At 35.3% G+C, this 27,480-nt stretch overlaps 2 protein-coding genes and 1 pseudogene across 2 annotated transcripts; all 3 read right to left on the bottom strand.

The window, feature by feature from the left end:
* Positions 1-452: 452 nt before the first annotated feature.
* Positions 453-1,943, bottom strand: LOC131035690 (uncharacterized). Its single transcript, XM_057967429.2, has one exon. The coding sequence runs from the start codon at positions 1,914-1,916 to the stop codon at positions 1,329-1,331; it is 588 nt and encodes a 195-aa protein (XP_057823412.1). The 5' UTR covers positions 1,917-1,943; the 3' UTR covers positions 453-1,328.
* LOC131035691 (uncharacterized) lies at positions 744-1,271 on the bottom strand. The gene has a single exon (XM_057967430.2). It carries the CDS (start codon positions 1,269-1,271, stop codon positions 744-746), a length of 528 nt encoding a protein of 175 aa, XP_057823413.1.
* A 479-nt stretch (positions 1,944-2,422) lies between the features above and the next one.
* LOC131035712 (probable ascorbate-specific transmembrane electron transporter 1) overlaps positions 2,423-27,480 on the bottom strand; it is a 33,656-nt pseudogene continuing 8,598 nt past the window's right edge.

The following is a 27,480-nucleotide window of genomic DNA, read 5'->3' as shown; positions in this document are numbered from 1 at the left end:
AAATTATCAAATTTAATGGCTTATTTGCTTTTTCAATCATCCATAATCAAGATAAAGAAAGAACCAATGATTCTAACATCAAGATGAAGAGAATGCTTTCATCATCCTATTAATAAATCATGAAGTGTGACTTAAAATGTTGATGCAAAAAACATTAACAGTTGATTGCAAGGAACTTGTATCTTATGAATTTTTTTAAAAATGAGAGTCACAAATTAACGAGTACTATAATATCCACAAAATTAACTGGTACTATAATATATTAATATCCATAAAATCAAATAATCATTAAAAAAGTTAAAAATAATTATAAAACAAAATGCTACATTGTGGACACAAATTGTGCTGCAGTATCCAGCGATAATCGTCCATAGAAAAATAACATAACAGTGGCCTGGACAAATAAAAATTTAGGGTACGTCTAGTATGATAACCCAAACAAAAAACATGTGTAGTTCTATTTGCTAGAATTTAATATATAACTTCATAGATGGTCATTACAGAAATCTAACAATTTAGAAGCATACCTTGATTACCAGTGTAAATACAATCCCAAATCATGGGCAACAGTTTGTGCATCGGAGCAACAAGTGAAGTAAATTGCATTCCACAGTTTCTCCGAAATTTCTGGTCTCAGAAAGAACAGGGTCAGGATCGCCACCATTTCACATGGGATGGGCTTTCCTAAGTATTGAGATGGTTTTTCAAACTCAAATCTCATGGGCTTAACAAATCAATAAACATCAAATGCTAACAAAGCTTTTTATCTTTGAGATTTCTGAGACATTAGCGATGGCATTTTTATAAACAGTCCATAGAACAGCGGATTCAGGGTGCCCTTGTATGATCTGGGCAACAAACTTGGCCTCGGTCATCTTCAATACGGTACCAATTCGCGTCGGCTTAACCTCCCCCGCTCCATTCATCGCTGTCATAGTTTGCACAACTAAAAACCTGGGCCTTATTACCTTCTCAAAACTCATTGACAGCATGCATGCATGCTTAACCACAAAGTCTACAGAGAGTTCCATTTGATTCAGAATAAAGTCCATTTTTTTCTTAATGTTTTCCTCCGACTTGTTGAGGACTGAAGGGTCAACCCTAACTAATTCCAAGGCTTGTTCAGGCGAGAGGCCGCAAAGCTGAAGGTTCTCTATCTTAGCCTCTAATACTTCGATGCGGTTGTTGACCACAATGTTCACAACGTATTTGTACATTTTGCTTTCCTTGTGAATGCCAATCTTACGAATAAGATCAAGTTGCTCGGGCATCAGAGAGCTGTGCGTCAAAACCCATGGATTTAACAGCAAAAATTTGGTAAGCTCTGTTCAACGAATACCAAAGTCCTCCCAAAAGGCAACCGAGAGTTTCAAATTCTGCAAGTTCTTTCTAAGAATATAGGGGTTTCTCCTAATTGCTCTGATCAGAATATCCTGTGTAGGGAATACAGTCTTGAGAAGCTCAAGGGTGGAGCGGAGATTCTCCAGCTTAGATTTCAAGATCCCCGGGAACCTGGTTATAATTTTGCTCTCAATGCCAGAATCTTTCAGCGCTTGAATCCTGGGATCCACCAGTCTTTCTGCACTGATCAACATAAGCCTGGGATCAGATCTGATTATGTTTGCAATTTCATCTTCGTTGCAGCCATGTCTGTTGACTATGGACACGAGCTTTTCAATATTACCCAGCGTTTTAAGCCGCTCAAGCGAGGGCGCCCTTTTCAACATTTTTGCGGCGTCAGCTGAAGATATGTTAAATCTGATGGTAACGAAGTGCAGAAAGAGATTTTCTGAAGTGGCATTGCCGTTGCTAACATTACTCTCTGCAAGAATTGAGAAATTCAAGCGAAAAAGAGTTGGGATTTTGAGAAAGAGGTTGCGCCGCACAGGTAAGCAGAAGAATAGTTTGGCGATCATGTTTCCACAAGTGGAGGGAAGGCTAGGGTTTCAACGACATATGTCAACGTCTTAAAGGTAAGAATATAGTTATTAAATAAATTTAAATTATTATAAATAAGATTATTAAAAATTAAAAAAAATTCTAAAAATTGATTTAGGAAAACAAATGTTAAAAAGAAAGATGTTTGAATTTGTGTTAATAGTGTACATTCTAGAGTATAATTAGCACTTGCATCTATAATAGTGACTTGCATCTATAATAGTGAAAGTAAAGATAAAATTTATATGTATTTTAATATCATAGTAAATGAAGTATTATTGCAAATTTAATATACATGTAAAGTAAATGAAGTATAATAATATAATTTCAACTATATAATCAAGTGATATTTCTAAGGTTCAAATTGAACATAATAATGTTTTTTAACAATTGTTATAGATGAAATTAACAATCTGAAGATAATGAGCAGAGTACTTTAAGTTTTCACAATCTCTATTGTAGAGAACCCTTTGATCTTCTTGGATTAATAAAATAACAAAAAGAAACAAATAGTAAATATAAAATCCACTAACATGGTTTGAAAACCATATTTGTGCAACCTTGAGCTCTCAAGGAAGGTAAGCTTCTCCAAAAACCCAAGCTTCATTGTTGCTATTACAAAATGATAGATCAAAAAGCTCAAATAACACATGCTAAGGGAGTATACCATCCCTCACAAAATTTGGCGCCCTATGAAATGAGAAAGAGAAGAATCTAGTCAACCACTAAAAAATAAACAAAATAAAAGCTTATGCTTGACTGATCACATGATGTCATCCATTTGTGAAATAGAGGCAATATGCTAGTGTTGTATTGCACTTAGTTACCATGGACACTTGAACACTTCAAATTAAATGGAGGTATCTCTATTATAAACAAGCAAACGGTGCCAATGTCCAACCACGAATGCCAGATGTATAGATTCACAATTCAACTTTCGTTACAATATTTGAGAGTAACATATATGCCAAAAGATTCTAATACTAAAGCAATCAAATGTAGGGATAGATGTGCTACTTATTAGTAAAATTTTGGTACTAGAGGAAGTATACCAATAGTCGTTATAGCTAACTTGGTACACCCACAGATTCTTAAATGGTACATCAGATTTTGATGTTTTTTTTTGTTGTCTCATCATACAATTTAATTGCTTATATCTATTGTTCTGGCTTCTGGATAGTAACGATGATCCGTTAGGTGTGCAAGGGTAAAAAAGTACACATTTCAAACTGCGGCCTAAAACCTGCTTAAAGATACCCTAATAACTTGTGCACAAAAAATTCCCAATACTTTAATTGTACACTAAGTGTACCAATAATGGTACACAAATGGGCCAATTATGGTCCAAAAATGCTTTAAAAAGGGTGGCTACTAGTACATGTGAAATTTATTGATGAACTTTTAGTTTTTTTCTCTTAGTTTTTTTTAAGTTGGTAATTGAAAGATTGGGTGTGCAAGGAGTGAACAATTATTGGAACATGGATGATAATTGGTGCTCTTCCCCTGAAATGACCTAGTAAGAATAGCTACTCTCCAAACAATATATGTAGTAACTCATCAATTTCAAGTTGAGATTCTAATTATGGACAAAAAAAAACATTGTAAATAGAGCGTAGAAATTATTGATGGACACCTAGCAAAAATTGCTCGTGAAGCACACCTGCCACTGTCTAACTCTGTATCTACTTTTGCATGGGACCATTGGTATATTTGATCTCACAAGGATTTGTAAAACTAGAATAATATAATCATATGATGTAGTCATTAATACAGGATTCCATTGTAAATATGAAATTGTAGATTAAAATACATATTGTTTTTTTCAACATGCACAAACTAAGCTCATGGTTGGTAAGATGTATTTTTATGCTCAATTAATGTTTATCTCGAATGAATGGTTGGATTTCACAACATTCTTGTCTAGGTAACAAAAGTATGTCCATCCCAACAAAAGGTATTTCCAATTTTATGTTGTTGCGAGATTGTGATAGGATTCCATGCCATGATACATTGAATAGCTCCACCTTAACTCCGTCATTTATTTAAGATATATATGATAATCATATAATGTAGTGTTGAATTTATTTTGTTGGTGCATTAATTTAAAATATTGGTAAAAAATTGTCTTTCCATTTGTATGCTTGGTTAATGTTATAACAATGAAATTAAATAAAATATATTAATAACTATATTCATTAAAGTGAAAATAGGGCAAGACCTATATGAAAGTGAAGTGAAATGAGGCACACTAAAGAAAGGGCCCTAAAATGAGTGTGACAATTTACAACACTACACTTGTCATCCATGAACTAAGATTTTGTAGGTTACAATTTAACACAATCTGTATTGCAACCTACAACTTCATATATACAATGAATTCCTATCAAAACTGTGTAACATAATAAAATGAAAAATACACTGTTGTTAGGGTGCACATGCCTTTGTTACCTAAAGAGGAAGGTTGTTCATTTGAGATAACATCAAATGAGGAAAAACACATCTTACCAACCATGAACTAAGTTTGTGTGGGTTGAAAAATACAATGTGTAATAATTTTTTGTGTAAAAATAATGTGTAATACACTTTTGTGTAAAACATAATGTATAATACACTTTTGTGTAAAACATATCTCAAATGATTAGTTTGATATAACAACTTTCCTCTTCAAGTAACCGAGATATGCACACCCCAACAAAAGTGTATTCCTCATTTTATGTTGTTATAGAATTGTGATAGGGTTGGACATTATAAATATAAAGTTGTAGGTTAAAATACACATTGTGTTTTTCAACCTACACAAACTTAGTTGTGATATCCAACATGCCTTTGTTACCTAAAGAGGAAGATTGTAATTGTTAGATAAATGTGTCAATATTGTTAATGTTGTCATTGATGTCAAACTCGGTGATCCGGTTAGGACTAGATGTGGCATATTGAGCAACAATGGATGATAAGTAAGTATATGTTGTTGTATAGCGATGGAAGATAGGTATGTATGTGATGTGTTGCAGTGAACTATATATGATCTACTAAAGTTTCTCTTCTCCAAAATGTTGTGTCTTGTCTATCATGGTTCACATCTAGTTCTGATTGTATTTGTTATGTTGTTGAACGCTCATGGAAATATGTGGTATCAGTATCCTGGTATTGGATGTTATTGTGCTTGGAAGTTGTGCTTATGGATTCGTATCTATTGGTTCAGTTGCTTCTTGTTTTGTCTCGGTAATTGAGGCATATGTTTCGGTAAAAAAAGTATGTTAAGGAAGTGTGTAGAAGTTTGATGAAAGCCAACTTGGTTACCCTGTTTTTGGTTGAGGCATGTTTTGGTAACATGTTGATTTGAGCAATGCATTATTGAATAATTCATTTTGCGCTTGGCATACATATTGTCTTGGTGTATGTGCTTACCAGTTTATATACATATATAGAAGCTATGTGGAAGAGGTATGTGTGTGGATGAGGATAAGTGAAAGAGTGAGTAGTAAAGTAGTGTGTGTATGTGTAAGGTGAGTAGTAGAGAGAAGGCATGTATGTGTGAGTGGAAAAGTTCTAAACACAATGCAGTGGTGCACTAATCCCTTACCAGATCTACTACAAGCAATTGGATTGGCAAACAACGAATAATTTTGTAGTAATCCTTTACCGAATCTGTAACAGGGGATTTTGCAATGGTGCAGAGATCCTTTACCGGATCTACTATGAGTTGATTTTGTTATCTAAACTTACATTGGAACTGACTTCATGCATTTGGAGATGCAATTTTCTTAAGTTCATTCCTTTCTATTGTAATAAGCATTTCGACAGTGAGCCTTATTATTTTTCCGACAATGAGCTGCATTGTAATCTAGAAGTGAGCCATCTGACAATGAACCACCCTTTTGTAAACACCATATAACTATCTATATTATCTTAAGAGATAACCCTCTCTGTGATTTCTCCCGTTTGGATTTTCCACATATAAAATCTAGTGTTCTTTGTGGTTGTGTTGTTTTCTTATTGATGCGATTAATTGCTAAGCTTAATTCTTTGATAAAAGTTTATTTAAGTGTGGGAATACTGATTCACCCACCCACCCCCCCCCCCCCCTCTCTCAATATTTAGATTCATTCAACCACTTCAACAGTAATATCCAAATATCTATTTTAGATAACATCAAATGAGAAGAAAAAGACATCTTATCAACCATACACTAAGCTTCTATAGGTTAAAAAATACAATGGGTATTTCAATCTGCAACTTCATATATATAATGAAATCCTATTGGAACCCTTTAGCAATATAAAATAATGAATATACCTTTTTTGAGGCAACATACCTCTATTACCTAAAGGGAAAGGTTGTGAAATACAACCATTCATTTGAGATAACATCAAATGAGTAGAAAAAACACATCTTACTAGTCATGAACTAAACTTGTACATGTTGAAAAACACAATATGTAATTCAACTTGCAACTTCATACTTACACTAACCTCGTGCATGTTGAGAAACGTTAAAAAATGTCCATACTAATAAGAGTGCAACTTATGTCAACACAAATACCTCTCTTTTCCCCAACCCCTGTTAATAAATAATATCCAAACATAATCAAAACACAAAAATATTAAGCAAGAAGATAACTAGGCTCCATTACCAACACTATCTCCCCATCTCTCATTATCTTTATCTCTCACTCTACCTCTCTCTATCTTTTTCTCCTCTTCTCCCTCTAGCTTTCCACTCTTTATTTCTATCTCTAGATACATCTCCTTCCCTCTATCCATCCATCTCTCTCATTCCTCTTTCTTGACCCTTACATCTATATCTCCATTAATCTCTCTATATATCTCTCCATATTTATCCTTCTATACCTCTCTTAAACTTGTAGAGGAATGTTGTGATATCCAACCAATGTTTGAGATAATGTTAAATGAAAAAAAGATATATTTTACCAAGTGTAAACTAAATTCATGTAGGTTTAAAAACACATTGTGTAATTCAACCTAGAACTTCATATATACAATAAAATCATATTACAACCCCTCAACAACATAAAACATTGAGGAATACACATTTGTCAAGATGCACATACTTCTATTACCTAAAGATGAAGTTTTTGATATATGACCATTCATTTGAGATAACAAAAAATGAGAATAAAAATGCATCTTACAAACAATGAGCTAAGCTTTATGCAAGTTTAAAAACACAATGTGTAATTCAAGCTACAACTTCATATTTATAATGTAATCCTATCATAAACCCTACAACACGAAATGAGGAATACACCTTTTTTGGATGCACATTCATTTGTTACTTAGAAAAGAAGATTGTAGTCTCCAACCATTTATTTCAGATAAAATTAGAACAAAAGATATATGAAGCTTTTTTTGTTATCATCTTATTTGTGTAGAAAAATTCATATTGTTTGAAAAGTTTTAATGAGAAGATTCAATTTTGTCCTTCAACTTTTTGCAACAGATAATAATGTATATAATTAAAATAGCAAAAAAAATATGTGCAATAAATCAATTAATTACATGTATCATTCTAATTTTAGTATGCAACACTCACACCTTAAGAAATTTTAATTAAGTATTTTATATCAAATAACTGATTGGTAATGATTTAAGAATATCATAAAACTAAATGCTTAACACTACAATAAATCATAATATTTAATTCTTAGTACTTATGCAACAATTGACATAAGAGAAGTACAAAAAAATTTCACTCTTCAACAAAAATTAAGAGAAGTAGAAATGGGATATCTTGTATTGAGTGTCCAAATGACAAAGTTTTAACAGAACAGGAGGATATTGCTTCAAAGGCAGTTAAGTTTTTTAAGTCACTATTATCTTCGGAGCATGGAAATCTTCATAATAACATTTCTTCTAATATATGTTCTTTGGTATCTCCAGAAGATAATAAAATGTTGATGTCTCCTTTTTCTTTGGATGAAGTTAAGAATGTTATTTTTGCAATGAACCCTGATAAGGCTTCGGGACCGGATGGTTTTACTCCTTTATTTTTTCAGAAATGTTGGGATTTTGTGGGAAATGATGTTTTATTGGCCCTTAAGGAAGCTAGAAGGAATAGGTCTATTTTGAAAGAGCTTAATACTACAATGATTGCAATTATTCCTAAAAAAGAGGTTACCAAGACATTTGTTGATTTTCACCCTATTGCTTTATGTAACACTTTGTACAAGATTTTTACCAAGGCTATTTCTTTAAGGTTGGCTGAAATTCTGCCTAGGATCATTTCTTTAGAACAAGGTGGTTTTGTTCTAGGAAGGGAGATGACAGAGGGAGCTATAGTGTTGCGTGAGGTTCTGCATTCTATTTCTACTGAGAGAATCCCGACCATGATCCTCAAATTAGACATGATGAAGGCATATGATAGAGTAGAATGGGGGGCTTTGTGTGTTGTTCTACTTAAATTGGGCTTTTCCAAGGCATTGGTCAAATGGATTTGTGCTTGTATTTCTTCTAGAAGGTTCTTGGTTCTAATTAATGGCTCCCCTTGTGGTTTTTTCTCCTCTTCTAGGGGTTTGAGGTAGGGGGATCCCCTGTCTCCTTTCTTATTCATTCTTCTAGCTAAAACGTTCAGTTGGGCTATTAGAGCTGGTAAGCTGGGAGGGCTTTGGAAGGGAATTAGGATTCAAAATGTTCCACAAAGCATTTCCCATTGTTTGTTTGCAGATGATACCTTGTTATTTGGTCAGGCTTCTTTGGGTGAGGCAAGAGTGATAAAGGGGATAATACAAAATTATGCATCCTTTTCTGGTCAGAGAGTAAATGTTGATAAGTCAAAGATTTGCTTCCTTCATGATTCACAATTGGTTCAGGATAGATCGAAGATTTTTTGGGGATTTGCATATGGAAATCTTCCTTGTTCTTATCTTGGTATACCTTTCTTCATTAAGCAAGATAAAGTTGAGTTTTTGGATAAGATTATTTCAGTTATCTCTAGAAGGATTCTATCCTGGAATCATAGATGGTTTACTTTGACTGGTAAGTTTGTTCTTATTAAGTCTGTCCTAAATGTTGTTCCTATTTATCTCATGTCTGTTTTGCAGTCTCCGAAAGAGGCTATTGTTAGTTTGCAAGATACTCTTAGGTCCTTCCTTTGGAGTAATAATAAAGATGGTAAGAAGAAACTCCCTCTGGTAGCATGGGATAAAGTTTGTTTGCTTAAAAACCTTAGGGGCACAAGTATTAGGAGTCTGGAAAGTCAGAATTTAGCCTTAGGTGCTGAGCTAGTTTGGAAATTGTATGAGAGACCGTTCTCCTTTTGGGCACAGATTATGTTTTCTAAATATTTAAATAATGGACCAAGAGAGTATGTTTTTCAAGTTTCTAATTTACAGTCTGGTTCAACTATTTGGAATTTTCTATGTAAATGTAGATCAGTGATTTTGCCTCATCTCTCATGGATTGTTCATAATGGTAGAAAGGTCAGGTTTTGGGAGGAAGTTTGGAATGGACATCCCCCTCTGGTGAATACAAGGATTGGTCTCCTTTAATTTCCACTCTTTCTTCCCTTTGGGGTGTCTTTGTGGTTGATTATTTTGAGATTGAGAATAGTGGGAATCTTAAGGTGGTAAGATGGAAATCAATTGAGTTTTTAGATATTGATCAAAATGTGAAATTGGAATATGAAAAGATGTTGGGGGAGAGAGTAATAATTTTTTCTAATGCCGACGATGAACTTATCTAGACAAGGAATGTCTCTTGTAAGTACATAGCTAAGGATGGCTATAATTCTCTCTTGGTTGCTAAAGATTTATCTACTTGGCCATACAAGATATTTTGGCATATGGCTTGCCTCCCAAAGGCTAGTGCTTTTGCTTGGTTAGTAGTGCAGGATAGGGTCTTTACAGGTATGAGGTTGGACAGGTTGGGTATTACTACAGTATTTCCTTGTGTTTTTTGTAATAAAAATTTAGAATCCTCTGCACACTTGTTTCTTCACTATGATTGCCTATGCTTGTTGGCAATGGTTGTTTGAAAAGCTAAATCTATCCTTTGTTATTGGTAAGGATCTCCTTTCCCACTTCAGAGCCTGGCCTCTCCTGTTTGCTTCATCTTTTTGTGCATGTCTTTGGATTATTTCTCCATCTATTGTGATTTGGAATATTTGGTTAGAGTGTAATAATAGGATTTTTAAACAAACAAGCTCTTCCTTGGCTGAGGTTTTATTGAGGATTGAATCTTCCATCTCTGAAGTTGCTTTGTCTTTTATTTATAAGAATTTGGAAAATCTTACCTCTTTTTCTCATTGGGATAGTAGGGTAACTTGAGTCTGGAGGATGTTATCAGTTTTACCTACTCATGGATCTATTTTGAATAAGACAAATGCTATAAGTAAGAGAAATTTTGCTTGATGAAAACCTCCTCCGCAAGGGAACTTTAAATTGAATTTTGATGGTGCTTCTCATGGGAACCCTGGCCTGGCAGGGGCAGGTATGGTAATTTATGATCATAAGGTAATATTTATTCATGCTCGTTGTCATGTGATTGGTTTCAAGACTAACAATTGTGTAGAATTATATACTTTGTCTTTTGGTTTGGATATGGTTATATCTTTGGGAATTAAGGACTTGATAATTGAAGGTGATTCTATGGTTATTATTCAAAGTGTCATGAAAAAGAAGTCGATTGTTGGCAATTACAATATATACTTTATCATATTTTGCAAAAATTAGATTTTTTTGATTCCTTCTTGATTTCCCACTGTTATAGAGAAGTGAATAAGATTGCAAATTTCTTGGCTAACTTAGCCATTGATAGTGATGCCAATATGTGGGAGGTAAGTGTGGAAGAAATCCCTTCCTCGGTTTCGGAATATTTGAAGTAAAGGAGGTAAGCTTACATGGTAAATGTAATGGTTATCTTCTGACGTAACCAATAAGGATGGATAGTGGTAATGTTTTCTTTCACATATGACATAGAGGAGGGTATTGTATGCCTTATCATAATTCCTTTGTCTTATGGCATATTCGGTAAGTATCTTTGTATAGAGCAAGGGGAGTGTGGAGTTTGCATTCGGGTGCCTTAAATGGTTTGGGCATAGTTGTAGTCTTCATCAACCTCCTTGTTGGGTGTGGCTTTTCTTTCATATGTGACATTGAGGAGGGTGTTGTTCGCCTTATGAGAACTCCCTTGTTAATGACATATTTGGCAAGAATTCCTACATGGAACAAGGAGGGTGTGGAGTCTGCAATTGCCTGCCTGATCGATTTGGCATGTGATGTTTTCTGTTATGTATAAGTCTGGCGTGGCTTTCATTTCATATTTAATTGGCCTGTTATTATAAAGGTGCTTTGAGTACTCGGGGTTGTTTAGCATATCTTGCAGGAAGTACTCATCACATGTTATTGTTTGTTGTTCTGCGTGGGCACATTCCTTTAATCATTTCTTGGTGTTGGGTTTGTGTGTGTTAATCATGTTCGGTTAAGTTCGGAGGGATTTCTTGGGTATCTTCGCTTGTGCATTCTCATTGTTCAATCATTCAATGATGATTACAGTGACGTGTTAGTTTGCTTCATTTCTAGGTTTTTAGTGAGAATTGTGGTTTCATGGCATGCTCGTTCCACATTACATTGGGTAATTTCACGCTGCTAGCCTGTTGCTCTCTTTCTTCATATGATTATAAGGATCGATATTTTGTCATCATATTTTGAGGATGCGCCTTGCACACTTGTGGAGGTTTCTACGGTTTTTTATAATGCTCCTTTGTGTGAATGGTATATATGGAAGTTTTGTGGTTGGTTTTTATGTCTCTCTCTTTCTTGTCATTGCGTATTATATGTCAAGATGTTTTGTTTCCTTTCGAAAGCTTTTGGTTCAGGTTGATGGCTAGTGGTTGTCCTTCAGATCTTGGAATATATAGATCAATTGGTATCTGAGTTGGCTCCTTTTGTTGCTTTTTTCTTGGATCGTTCTGTTGTCTTTTATGTGGATTGGATTTATTTTGGCTCCACGAGGACTTCAACATCCTTTCTTTCTCCTCATTTGGGTTCTGTTATGCTTGATCACAATGTTTATTTTGACAGGGTCTCTGATTATGGTTTTCTTTCTGCTATGTGGTATCATTCTAACCAATGAATTTGAGAATTGTGTTTCATAGACAGGGGTGGTGTAGATTGGTGTTTTTTTGGCAGAAATGGCTATGCATCCTCCTGAGATCATACTTTAATCTTCCTCCTATATGCTTCCGTTGGCAGCTTCCTTTATATCTAATGCGGCTTATGTAATTGGGATGGGTTTTTTGATGTAGTATGCCAATGGGCATTTTGTATTGGGTAGAATAGGCTTGTGTTACTTAAGCAATATTGAAGGGTTTTCTTATTGGTTCTTTCCCTTTAGTGCTTTTTGAACCAGACACTATAAAAAACTTTTGAAAATTAATATATTTCAGTGGTTCTATCCACTTTTATTAAAAAAAAACAAAAAACAATTGACATAAGACATGTAGAAAGCCAAGAGTTAAAATACATGACTTTAACTCTCTAAAAATTATCGAGGGTAAAAAGAAATTAAAACATATATTATAATCTTTTATTTTTGTATGTAACATTTATTGAATAATTTATATTAAATCCTTCTTTTACTTGTATAATAAGTGATAAATATGGAATTCTAATTTTATTTCATTTCAAAATAATTTTTCAATTATTTTCAATGACAAAATTGATGTTTATTATTTATATTTATATGAAAATGAAACTTGATATTTTTAATTATTTTTTATACATGTTTTCTTATTCATAGAACATTTTTTATACTTATATATATTAAATAAGTTTACATATTTGATATAAATTTTCTACAATTCATAAAATAATTTATGATAATTTTTAACCTTAATTATGTATATTTTCTAATCATCTTATTCTACTTAAAATAATCCATCATCATAAATTAAATATCATAATATAAATCTTATTAATAGAATATTCTAATTAAATAGAATATCATTTTTGACTAAAATATAATCTCAATGTAAAATGAAACTTAAATATTTTGTCCTCAAGACTGCACTCGAACCCATCCTCTCCTCATCTGCCCCTTCTTTGCTCTCCCCAATCTCCTCCCTCTGTTGGGGCGATGGCTCTCCCCTCCCTCTAATGAAGGCCAAACTGATCTACTCTGCCCTTGCTGACTCTGAAGATATCCTAACCCATCTCAACAATATCTGGAACCTCACCTAGGATTCTAAAAAGTGGCACTCTAATCTCTTGAGATTCTAGTATGCTCCAACTGGACCAAAAAAGAAGTTCTTTGCCTGGAAACTTTTTCTTCACAAGCTCCCTCTTAAGGACAATAATGGCAACCCCCTATTGTGTAAATTGTGTCATCTCCCTGAGTCTGTGCTACATTTTTTTTTTGAATGTCATTTTGCCAAAGAGGTGTGCAAATTGTTTGGGTTTTCAGTTGATAATAAATGTCTTTCTATTGATGAGGTGGTACTTGGTTATATTAAAGGTGGCAAGAAATGTGTTAATCTCTTTTGGTCTGTTCTCTCTTTGGAAATTCTGTGGATCATTTGGAAATCTAGGAATGATGATGTGTTTATTGGAAAGGGTAGATACCTCACTGAGTCTCTTAGGAGACTCATTCGTTACCTTGTTGCTATGCAGGTCACTATGGTTCTACAACTTGATGAGGACAAATTTGACAGATGGTTAAATGATGGAATAACACATGTCTTCATCTGAGAACTGTCTCATGGGTTCACTTGGGACCGAATGGGAAGCAACAAGTCACACTTTGAGCAGGCGCTAATGAAATTTATGCAGGAGATGGAGGCAAGACAACAAAGAGAGGATTTCATTGAGGTGGAACTAGAAGGACTGCCTTCCCATCCCTATAGAGACTAGTTCGCCGAAGGAAATGTACTGGTGTGGTGCAAGGGAGAGTTAGGATGGACTGCGTGGCTCCCCCCCTTGGGAGATAATATTGATCCTGACTCCTCCTTCCTCTTTAGTTAGTCGACAACATGTTTCCTCTATGATATATTTTGTATATGGGACATCCAACTCTGTAATTTTGTGATTTAGCCGCAACCTGTGTATAATGCTCATATGATATGGCCCGCTGACCTTCCTGCCATGGTTTTTTTGTCACTATGAGATCTATCTACTAGCTGGCTATGTGTTTTCCATCCTAGTCTACTGAATTTTGTAATGATATTTTATGATACTTAATACAAAAAAAAAACTTAAATATTTTAAATATATAACCTAATTTAAACTAAACAAAATTTGCTTTTCATTTGATTGGAATAATAGAATTCTTACGTAAACAAATAATAATCTTTTTTATATATGAACTTAAATTCTTTTTATTGCATGCAAAACTTAAACTTCCAGATAATTCAGATTTCAATTTTGATCTAAAAATAAAATTGAAGATCAAAGAAACGTGAAAGAAAGAATTTTGAAATTTTTTAGATTTATCTCATAAACATTTTTGAATCAAACTCTCTAATTAATCACTAGGATGAATTGAAAAAACTAAAAAATTCCTATATTTGTAAAAAAGATTAAACAGCCTGCACATTCAATTTTCGACTGTCACCCTAACAAAACTATCTCCAAATTCCAAGACCAAAAAAATTGTTCCTATGTTGCTTTTGCTTGGTTTGATTATCACTGTAAATTCTGCTTTTTCCAATTTCAATTTTTCTTTCTACCATCCGCATTCCCATTAAAACTGTGCATGCAACAACTGATAGAACAGTAAAAATGCACATCAATACAGAAAATCTAAGGATGTCAATATGCTTCAATACAAAGTTTGAAGATAGAATATTATGAATTTTGGCAACGCAAAGATTGGTGTCTGAGATGTTTGATTGTGTATGACTATGCTATTTGATTCTACTGATGTCCAAGACAAACAGTGAAGGCCAACATATATATATTCTAAGAATTCCTGATACACAACTATTTGTTCAACTTTCTCAATCATTACACAACAATTATCAAGCAAATTCAGATCCTTATAAAGCAAGGATTGAAAAGAATAAATAAACAAGTCATACAACAATCTAATTATTAATAATAGAAAAAGGTGTAAAAAGAATTTGCAAAGACGTCGTTTACTTGAAGCATAATTTAGATTAAATCTTGAAGTAATTTAATAACTTTTAAAGGGTGAAAAAAATATTGCTCTACTGATTCCTCCCCCTCCACCTCCCTCATTCAAGAACTAAATGATTTTGTTTTTGTAACTGGCACTATAACTCCACCTCCTCCCCTCTCCCTGACACTCTCAGTATAATTGCATGTTCATCACAAAGTTAGAGGTTACTAGATAGATGTAGAGGAGATTAAGCTTCAAGAACATTATCAAATTTAGTGGCTTATTATCTTTTTCAATCATCCATCATCGAGATAAAGAAAGAATCAATGATTCTAACATCAAGATGAAGAGAATGCTTTCATCATCCTATTATTAAATCACGAAGTGTGACTTAAAATGTTGATGCAAAACACATTAGCAGTTTGTTGCAAGGAACTTGTATCTTTATGGATTGTAAAAAAAATGACAGTCACACATTAACTAGTACTATAATATCCGCAAAATTAACTAGTACTATAATATCCACAAAATCAAATAATCATTAAAAAGGTATAAAATAATTATTAAAAAAAATGCCACATTGTGCCACTCGAATTGTGTTGCAGTATCCAACAATAATCGCCCATAGAAAAATGCCATGACAGTGGACTGAACAAATAAAACATTTAGGATACGTATAGTATGATAACCCAAACAAAAAAACATGTGTAGTTCTACACAATCAAAACAACTACAACATCAAAATCTACATGGTCAAATCCACAAGAATTAGAGAATTAGAAACAAACCGTTATGAACTGTAGAAATTTCATGAATTAAATGTGTAATTATATTTGCTAGAATTTAATAAATAACTTCACACTGAATAAAAGTAATTAGATGGTCATTATAAAAATCCAACAATTTAGAAGCATATCCCTTAGTATTAGTATTAGAACACATGTGTGACCCCTTAGGACCACACATGGCCCCTTAGGACACTATTGGGTCCTATGGGGTCAAATTGGGTCCTAACGGGTACATTATACACACTAGGATGCTATAAGGGGTCACGTATGAGTTAGAACACATGTGTGACCCCTTAGGACCACACATGACCCCTTAGGACACTATTGGGTCCTATGCCCGGTCACATTGGGTCCTAAGGGGTACATTATACACACTAGGATGCTATAAGGGGTCACACACATGTGTGACCCTTTAGGACCACACATGACCCCTTAGGACACTATTGGGTCCTATGGGGTCAAATTGGGTCCTTAGGGGTACATTATACACACTGGGATGCTATAAGGGGTCACATATGGTCCTAAGGGGTCATGCATGTGTTAGAACACATGTGTGACCCCTTAGGACCACACCTGACCCCTTAGGACACTATTGGGTCCTATGGGGTCAAATTGGGTCCTAAGGGGTACATTATACACACTAGGATGCTATAAGGGGTCGCATGTGGTCCTAAGGGGCCACACATATGTTGTGTGACCCCTTAGGACCACACATGACCCCTTAGGATACTATTGAGTCCTATGGGGTCAAATTGGGTCCTAAGGGGTACATTATAAACACTAGGATGCTATAAGGGGTCATATGTGGTCCTAAGGGGTTACGCATGTGTTAGAACACATGTGTGACTCCTTAGGACCACACGTGGGGTTACATATGTGTTAGAACATACGTGGGACCCCTTAGGACCACACATGACTCCTTAGGACACTATTGGGTCCTATGGGGTCCAATTGGGTCTTAAGGGGTACATTATACACACTAGGATGCTATAAGGGGTCATTTGTGCTCCTAAGGGGTCAAACATGTGTATGTGCTCCTAAGGGGTCACACATGTGTGACTCCTTAGCACCACATATGACCCCTTATAGCATCCTAGTGTGTACGTTGTGCATGTTATTGGGTCATAAGGGGTATGTTATATAAACCAGGATGTTACAAGGGGTCATATGTGCTCTTAAGGGGTCATGCATGTGTGACGCCTTAGGACCACATATGACCCCTTATAGCATCCTAGTGTGTACGTTGTGCATACTATTGGGTCATAAGGGGTATGTTATATAAACTAGGATGTTAAAAGAGGTCATATGTGGTCCTAAGGGGTCACACATGTTAGATCACATGCGTGACCCCTTAGGACCACATATGACCCCTTAGGACACTACTAGGTCCTACAGGGTCAAAAGGGGTCCTAAGGGGTACATTATACACACTAGGATGCTATAAGGGGTCATATGTGGTTCTAAGGGGTCACACATGTGTTAGAGCACATGTGTGACCACTTAGGACCACATATGACCCCTTATAGCATCCCAATGTGTATGTTGTGCATGCTATTGGGTCATATGGGGTATGTTATATAAACTAGGATGTTACAAGGGGTGATATGTGCTTCTAAGGAGTCACGCATGTGTTAGAACACATGCCTGACACCTTAGGACCACACATGACCCCTTAGGACACTATTGGGTCCTATGGGGTCAAAGTGGGTCCTAAGGGGTCATTATGAGTCATAAGGTATTAACTATTAAGGTATTATTATGCTTCATTACAATCATAAGAGGTCATTATAATCAGAATAGATCTTAAGGGGTCCTATTGTGTCGTATGGGGTCTTATATGTTATACATGTGAGGATGCTTAATTGGGTTAAAATATGTTTTAAGATGTATTAAAGGATCATTCATGGTTTAATAGTCTTCAGTTGTTCTAGTATGTGCTCAGGTGTCCTAAGGTGTATGTATGTATCTATGTATGTGTATGTCACATTTATTTAAGTAATTAACCATTTAAGTACTTAAGTAATCTTGTCCTAAGGTGTTGTGTGTTTGTGTATGTGTACATCAAATTTATTTAACTAATTAACCACTAAAAAAATCAACCATTTAAATGTTCAAAACTAATATATTATTAAACATAAAAAAAATTAAAGCTAAAATATTATTAAGAATTAAAAAACTAAACAACTAAAAAACAAATAAACTATACAATTTTTTTATAAAAAAAACAAAAAAATTAATATTTTACTATTAATACATTTAAATAACAAAACAAAATTTAAAAGTACTTACCCCCGAAACACTTCCGGTCGGATCCTTGTTCCTATGTTCTCCTCACCCGTTGCTCAGTAAGCCCCTCGGTGCCAAATGAGGGGTTAGAGCTGTTTCCCAACTTATATAAGGCAAGGGTGTCCGACCAGAACGTTTCTGGTCAAAGCCTTGTTGCCACGCTAGCGCTCCGTGGCTACCACATTAGTCTGATCGGACGTGTTCTGATTGGAACCCTTCTGGTCGGATCTCTCGTGTTAGCCCTAAGTGCGACACAAATCCATACTTTTACCCATTTGGATTTTCCACGTATAAAAATTGGGTGTTCTTTGTGGTTGTGTTGTTTTCTTATTGGCGTGGTTAATGACTAAGATTAATTCTTTGATAGTTTTTTTATGTGTGGGAATATTGATTCACCCCCCCTCTCAGTATTCCAATTCATTCAACCATTTCAATAGTAATATCTAAATATCTATTAGAGATAACATCAAATGAGAAGAAAAAAGACATCGTATCAACCATACACTAAGCTTCTACAGATTGCAAAATACAATGGGTATTTCAATTTGCAACTTCATATATACAATGAAGTCCTATTGGAACCATATAGTAATATAAAATAAGGAATATACCTTTTTGAGGGAACATACCTCTATTACCTAAAGAGAAAGGTTGTGAAATACAACCATTCATTTGAGATAACATCCAATGAGTAGAAAAACACATCTTACCAGCCATGAACTAAGCTTGTACATGTTGGAAAACACAATATGTAATTCAACTTGCAACTTCATACTTACACTAACCTCGTGCATGTTGAGAAACATTAGAAAATGTCCATACTGATAGGAGTGCAACTAATGTCAACACAAATACCTCTCTCTGCCCCACCCCTTATCAATAAATAATATCCAAACTTAATCAAAACACAAAAATATTAAGCAAGAAGATAACTAGGCTCCATTACCAACACTATCTCCACATCTCTCATTATCTTTATCTCTCCCTCTACCTCTCTCTATCTTTTTCTCCTCTTCTCCCTCTATCTTTCCACTCTTTATCTCTATCTCTAGATACGACTCCCTCCCTTTGTCCATCCCTCTTCTCCTTCCTCTTTCTTGACCTTTACATCTATATCTCTATTAACCTCTCTCTATCTCTCCATATTTCTCCTTCTATACCTCTCTTAAACTTGTAGAGGAAGGTTGTGATATCCAACCAATGTTTGAGATAATGTTAAATGAAAAAAAGAAACATTTTACCAAGTGTAAACTAAATTCATGGAGGTTTAAATATATATCAAATATCAAATAGAAATATATAAATAAAAAATATTTTACTTTATTTAAAAAATCACTTTTAACAATAAAAACAACTTCAAATAAAAAGGAATTTAGTTGAGCTCATAAAGATGTATATAGAAAGTTTATTGTAGTTGGTGAAATTTTTATTGTTTTTTCATCCAAATGTTATAGTTGTTTCAATCATCTTGTAGGCCCTCTAAAATGATATCGACCATGAATCTCTAGTTGAGCTTGGTAAAGCTCACATAGGGAACACCTTCTAAAAAATCCAAATAATTTAATACAACATATATATCTTAGTAACTAGATTAGTTTATATAAAGAAGGCTATGAATACTATATAAATTAGCTTTGGTAATTTAAATCCATCTCCTTTATGTACACAAAGAATATATCTTTAAGTTCATCACTGAAAACAACAATAGTAGCTTTGCCTTTTTTTAATTAAAATATCTATTTTAAGATATATATATAGGATGAGGAATATGCACACTCACACATATATAGGGACAGAGAGAGCAAGAGAAATGGAGGATAGAGAACAAGTAGAGAGATATAGAAAAAGAGAGTGATAGGTAGGGATGGAGAGATAAAGATAAAAAGTATATATATATATATATATATATATATATATATATATATATATATATATATATATATATATATATATATATATATATATATATATATATATATATATATATATATATTATTTTCTTTAAATAATTATAAAATATCTAATTTCAAATATATAAAATAAATGTTGGTTAAATAATTTTTTAAAAACTATTATTAATATTTTAAGGTTGAATGATTAGATTTTTTTCCCTAAATTATATTAATTTTTTGTATTTTAAAATAGTTTAATTATTTTATTTAGATATTAAGTGATTTAACACTCAAACAATTAGCAATAAAGACGAAATAGTGTAGTAATTAGGTTAGATTCATTTGGACCTTTATGCAATTGAATGTAGTAAATGCATATAGGCACATTACTAGAACACTTAAAAAATGCATATGATGCTCTAATTTTGATTGCAGAGTCTTCTACCAACGTCTAGCCACTCTAACCTAAGATTGTAGGAGAGTAAAAAAAAAATGTCCAAATGGTGCTTTACATTTTCTAGCCACATGAAGTTGATTGTTTTTCCTTGAGATGGTCAATGTATGTTTTTCATCATAAAGTTTGAAGAGGGGAAAAAGACCTGTGAGGTGGATTAGTTAATATGCATGCAAGTCAAACATATAATCATATGAAATCAAAGACATAACTCCAAAATACATGAAATCATGAATAAGATGCATATACCTCACAAAACCTTATACCTCTCCCTCGGATTGAGCTTGATGAAGTGAAGGTGCCCCTTGGTGATGCTCCACTTGATGTGCTCCTCTTGCTTGCTTGTTTGATGTGGATGGCTCTCCAATGTTGTGCACAAATGAAATGGATTTGGAAGATGATAAGGATGAGATGATCAAGTGTGGATGAGATATGATTTGAACATGATAAGGTTGCCAAGATGATTTCCTGGGCTCAAAAGGACAACATAAGATTAATAAACTTGGAGATGAAAAATGAAGGGATGGACTCCTCAATTTATAAGAGGAGAGGAAGAATGGACGGTTGAGATGGATTCAAGATGAAGGGCTAGGATTGCTTGTGAGCTCACACAAGGTCCAAGAGAGGGTGTGGAGACCAAGAGATATGCCTTAAAGACATTTCTTGTCTCTACACTCCTCAAGGTACATTGGGAAGACTTCCCAAGGTACCTTGAGAAGAGAAAAGTGCACTGGGAAGACTTCCCAATGTGCCTTGAGAGGAGCAAGGGATGTGACATTCTTTGAAGAATGGGGATGAGGAATTTAAAATTCTCCAAAAAGGGATTATCATGGGGATTGGAGGAATAAGAAGGAATTAAAAATTCTTTGGGAAAGGAGATGCCTAGAGGATTGTGAAATTTTGAAGATCTCACATTCACCTAGGAAAAGAGCATTAAAAGCTAGTGGTTGGATGGAAGGGACAAGGAGTTGACTTTGTGAATAATCATGATGATTAGCCATTAGAAACTCATTAGGAGGGGGATTAGAGGAAATGTTAGGTGGGATTAGGATTTGTAAGAGGATTTGACTAGGAGAGAGAATGAGTGGAGAGAATTTAAAAATTAGAAGGATAAGGTTAAGTGAGTTTAAGGAGTTTCTAGAAGACTTTATTAGGTTAATGATGAATTAAGAAGATGGTTTGTAGGAATCATGTGGGTTGACTAATTAATTGAAATTAATTAGCCAAGAGGAAGATTTGTGAGGATTTAATCTTTTAGAAGAATAAAGAAAGGGATTGATTTATTAAATAAATCAATCACATACTATAGTGACAATATCAATTATATTTAATTAATATTGAGGAGAATTTGAATTAACATAATTAATTAATTAATTATGTGAGGAATTAAAAAATTATTTTAAAAAATTATTTTTAAGTGTCTACAAAGTTTAATGACAAAGTTGATGGTGCTGAGTTAAAATATTCTTCAATGAAAAAATAAATCTAATGTCATTTATTCATTGGTAAAGGAGCTATATTTGATAGGTGGAGGGAATTTGATGCATTTGTAATGGGGCCCACTTGAAGAGGTAAGGTGATCGTGCCCTTTGAAATTCTTTCTGCATCATCATATGCCTTTATCGTGATTCTTCCTGATGTGTCTATCAGATCCTCAGAATGTCCCAATTGTTTTATTAATTTGTATGTACACAGATTAAGCCCGGATCCACTGTCTATCAGGATATGTTTGACCTTGTGCTTGTGGATAAGAGCTTCAACGTGCAAAGTTTTGTTATGGTCTTCATCTGCGGGCGCATCTTTGGAGGTGAATATAAGGTGTTGTTGGGCAGCAAGGTTTCCAATGAGGGCTTGGAATTGGGTGTCGTTGATGTTATCAGGAATGTGTGATTCGAGAAAGGCTTGTTCCAAAATTTCTTTATGGATTGGGGAAGTTTTAAGAAGTTCCAAAATGGAGATCTGAGCAGGGGTCTGCCCAAGTTGGTCTAGGAGGTCATATCGACGGGAGGAAGACATGGGCGGGGGGTTTGGTGGGGAGGGACTCCTTGGATGGTGATTTTACCTCAGTGCGTAGTTACATTGTAGTCATTCTGGAAATGGGAGGTGGAAGGCGTGGCGCCTTGAATGACTATCCTAGCAGGATTTGGTCTGCTTTGGGAAGAAGGAGGATTAACTCCTTGGATGGTTATGACATTGACATGAGTGTCTGTAGGTTCAATGCGACCTACTAAAAAATCAAAGCCGGTTATGTGATTAGCATAGTCATAACCCATTGCATTAGATGATGATCCTTTTCATTTATCATGCTTCGGGAAGGGTTCCTGGTACATTTTGAGTTTGTCATTGTTATTACCAGGTTTTGCATTTGCTACTTCAATCTCACCTCTATCAATGAGATCTTGTATGTAGATCTTCAGTTTCATACACTTTCGTGTATCATGTCCTTTGATACGATGGTATTCACAATACTCATTTTCATTATACCATCTTGGTTTAGGTTGATTGGGGTCAAACGGGTGAGTGATTGGAAAAACCACTACACCTGCTTGGACAAGTTTTTGAAACACCATTTCAATAGGCTCAGCAAGAGGAGTGAAGTCTCTTGGGGTCCTGTTATTCGATCGGGGTGGTCATCCTTGGATTGAGACATTGTTGTGAGGTTTTTGGGATTGATTTTGATTGTTTTGATTATTGAATTGATGATTATTGGTGGTGGATTTTGGGGGAGCGACCACGGTTTGGACCTGCTTTGCATCAGTTACACCATCATTGACCACGTTTTTGTTCTTAGACCAGAATTTTGGCTTGTCGTTATGATAAGAGGAAGAAATTTGTGTTGATTTCTGGTAATGTTTCAAGGTTCCTTCCTCCAACAAGACATGTTCGAGGGCGAGGCCCTTATCGGTCAATTTTTTGAAGGATTTGATACATTGGGATATAAAGGGTCTCGAAAGTTCAGGCACCAAGTTCTTTTGAAATAGCTCAATTTGATGTTATTCTGGCATGTCCCACTGGAATTTTTTGATAAGATGTTGCCATCTTTGTAGGAAATTGGCAAAGGTTTCTCCGGGTCTTTGTTTTGTATTGCATAGGTCCATCATAGAAACATCATTAACCATGTTGTAAGCATAGTGGGACACAAATTTTTCTGCCAAGTCTGGAAAGGAGACAATGGAACCTCGTGGTAGAGATGAGAACCATGCCAGGGCGTCTCCCATGAGACTCTTGGGAAAGAGCCTGTGAAGATAAAGATCACTATATGAGACTTCTTGGCATAAGATGTGGAATTCTCGGACATGGTCGCGGGGGTCTCCTTTGCCTTCATACTTGGTCAATTTGGGGATCTCAAATCTCGAGGGATAGGGTGCAACTGATATAGACGGGTCATAAGGACAAGGGCAAAACTCTTCGAATGAGTAAGTTTACCTTTTATTAGTCCTTTGTTTCATGTCCTTGATGATATTTTTTCATGTCTTGAATTTCCTTGATGAGGTCTTATTGTGGACTTTGATAATGATGAATTGTATTTGCCCCAAGAATTGGGTGAGCCAAAGAAGGTGCATCGACACCAATGTATTGATATGATGAGGAGGCGGGAACGTGGGATGTGAGGACCAATGTCGCAGGGATTTGTGTCATAGTTGGTTGCGGTCCACAAACTGTTGTGACGAGATTGAGTACGGCCTAGATGAAATTTGCGACATTGTTGGCAGGAAGGGAAGTTTGTGGAATATAAATATGTGGTTGAATGGAAGGAGGTGGTACAGAAGTGTGTTGGAGAATAGATGAGATCGGATTTGATAGTGGTATAGATGGCAAGGAGGAAGAAGGTGGGATGGATACCACGGTGGGATGTGTCGCGGGTGGTATTGATTGAGCTTGGATGATTGATAGGGCTGCAATTGATTGAATCTGAATAATAGGTGCAACACTTTGTGTGGGAGTGAGGTCTTCTTGTGGTTGTTGGGCGAGAGCGGATCTATTAAATTCAGGTGGAAGTTGAGCTCCATTTTCAAGGAGAGTTTTTAGAAGTGCACTAGGATTGTGTTGAATAAACTTTTCCATCATCTCTTGGTTATAAGAATCCGCTAGGAAAGTTTGCACTTCCGAAGAAAGTTCATCTTGGCTAACCATGTTAGGATTTTGGCTTTGATCTTGATTGCTAGGTTGCCCACTTTGTGTAGGATCTTGCGTGGGATCTTCATATAGGGCACTAATGTCTGGTATGCCATATTGTTGTTCAGCCATCTTTCTCTTTTGGGATCGAGTTGTAACCATACACGAATAACCTTGGAAAAGTTTGGAGGGGGAAATTTTTGATGAAAGGACTTAGCAAGATATTTGTGGAATTTTGGATTTTGTCTTTTATGACAAGGGATTTTGTTGATTGGTATGGTTCTTGGATTAGAGCCCGGATTTGATTAGGATTTGACACCTTAGTCCTTGGATGAGGATTTTAGGTGGTGGATGCAACCACAAGTAAGGTGATGGCCAAGTTGTGTAGAATTTAGACCTTGGATTGATGATTAAAAAGCCTCTCTTATACCAAGGGTTGACTAATGACCCTAAGCAAAGTAAAGACGTGAGTTAAGAGTTTTGATCGACTCAAAAGGATTGGGCAAAAGGTACTTGGAGAGGATTCCCCTTCAAGCACAAGAGCCAATTGATTAATGATGAGGTCTAAATGGAATTTCACAAGGCATGTAACCTTAACGCGAGGTTAAATTGGATTAGGGGATGATTGGATTTGAATTTTGATAATTGATTTGATAACAGTGGGAGATTGATTTAATGTGCTAAGTCCTTGGGAAATTTGAGGATGATTGATGGAGGAGGTATGATAGTGATGGCTTAGAAGAAACTTGATGACTAGGTTGTTCTTGGCATGAACATGACTCAATGGAAGATAGATTCGAATGGCAAGTTATATGAAGGGACGTGACCACCTTGATTTGGACGATAGTTGGTGTTTCAAAGGACAAACTTGAATGTTTATGGAGAGGATGAACTCTTAGCTTCTCTCTTGGGCTTATGAAACATGGGACAGACAGAGTTTTGACGCAATTTTGGACTTTGTGTGGGTAATGACTTGGACAATTGTTTGTGTCTTGACAAGTGTTTTTGCAAAGTGTTTAGGGATAGTGATGTGTTTTTAATCTTCTCTTGGCAAGTATGTATCAAACAAAGAAAACACAATGATCAAATGCATATTATCTCAAAGACACTCATGCTCATATACAACATTCTTAAGGCTGGCAAGGACAATAGTCATTGGATCCCAATCAGTTTCCCAACTATGCTTACCTAGAGCGGACACTTAGATGCTTGACCCCACTGGCTCCCCTCCACAACACTCACTTCTCGGGGCAGCCAAGCATCAATTCCCATGAAAACTCCTCATGGCGAACTTTGTGTCTCTACTAAAGGCCATAAAAATATGGGTGGCTTTGGAGGTCCGACCTCCTGCACCAATGACTAGAAGGTTTTTGGCCACTATGAACAAGGTGTTTGGTAAATCTTCCCGTTAGGAGCTACCCTTCGAAGTTGCGCAAGCGCAATTGAGGCCTATAGCCCAACGAAACACCAAGAACTTAGTAGCCATGTAAGTGTGATTGAGATCTCTAGGATCCTACTAAGCACCCAATGTGAGAGTGAACTCTCATATAGCCCCAACCATTGACCCTTTCGTAGTCAATGACCTATTTATTATAGTGAGTTGGGAACCCCAGGTCCGGGTGTACTCACTTGGGTTGTTCCTCTCTTACCTTCTCAAAGAGAAAGTTGGGAGGGCAAGCCCGCTAGAGGTAAACATGCAATCAAACAAGAAAAGGTTAGAGGGTCTGGATTTCTGATCGTCTAGCTAGACGAGAGCATACTCTTCTACCTTTACGCTTTTCTTAAAGACACATAAGACAATGGTTCATTCCATTTTAATTAATATCTAGGTGCCTAATTTAAATAAATGCACAATGTTTGGTCGGATTTCTTAGGCAACCTGCAAAACAACTTGATTAGTAGTTTGAAAAATGGAGTCTTCAACAAGCGTCCTACAAAAGACAACAAAATGACAAAAATATTAATTTTTTTGAATTTTTTGGGAATAAGTAGAAAAACATGAATAAAAACTTTTTTACTAATGACAAATGTGGATTTGGAGGAAAATTTGGTGGGTAAATGGTGTTTGACTAGGTTTTTGCTACTTTCCAAGGGATAAGCAAGCAAAAAATGGGGATTTTGGAGGAGAGATGAAGGAATGGAAAAATTTGTCCAAGAGGGACAAAGAAGCAAAAGTTGGAGATGGACAATATGAGAAAATTTGGAGGTGATTGGATAAATGGGGAAGGAGTTATGGCAAACCCTAAAAATAGAGGAATGTGGGATTTTGGGCTTCAAAAAGTGGATTTTGGGATAAGGCCCCCAAGGAAGGAAATGTGCAAAATGGCAATGCGAGGGATCTAGTGAAGTTTGGAGGAAAATGGAGTGAAGATAAAACAGATATGGCGAAAAAATAGAATAGAAAAGTGTCAGGTCTGGATTTCTGATTATCTAGATAGACGAGCATACTCTCCTACTTTCACACTTTCCTGCGGTTAGACAGATTATAATTAAACAGAGCATATTTCAAATTTGAATTTTTACAAAAAAAAATGAGGATCACGCAAGAACAGAAAAGATATAGAATTTTTAATTAATTTCCGCGATCAAACAGATTATTAAAATTAAACAGAAACAGATAAGAAACAGAAATGAAACATAATTTTTTAATTGATTCCTATGATCAGACAGATTATTAAAATTAAACAGAAATAGAAAAGAAACAGAAAAGAAATAGAAGATAGATAGAAGAAGAAGAATGAGGAGGAGATGGGAGAATGCGCAGAGTGCTTGCCCTGAAATATAGAGCCACCAAAGATTTTTTTGTTTTTATGCAGTCGCGCTATTCCGAAACCTGCGTCTCACAACTCACAAAAACTAAAAAAAAAAAGCCATTAGTTCTTAGGGATGTGGGTCCCACCGGGCGTGCCAGAATGAAGAGGGGAAAAAGACCT

This window comes from Cryptomeria japonica, chromosome 6, assembly GCF_030272615.1.
Source record: "Cryptomeria japonica chromosome 6, Sugi_1.0, whole genome shotgun sequence".
NCBI lineage: Eukaryota > Viridiplantae > Streptophyta > Pinopsida > Cupressales > Cupressaceae > Cryptomeria > Cryptomeria japonica.
Note: the sequence above shows the minus strand (reverse complement) of the source record. Positions and strands in the feature narration are given on the sequence as shown.

What these genes read in the sequence shown, in the direction of transcription:
- LOC131035691 (XM_057967430.2), bottom strand. Translation starts at nt 1,271, where the DNA reads ATGCCCGAGCAACTTGATCTTATTCGTAAGATTGGCATTCACAAGGAA.
- LOC131035690 (XM_057967429.2), bottom strand. Translation starts at nt 1,916, where the DNA reads ATGATCGCCAAACTATTCTTCTGCTTACCTGTGCGGCGCAACCTCTTT.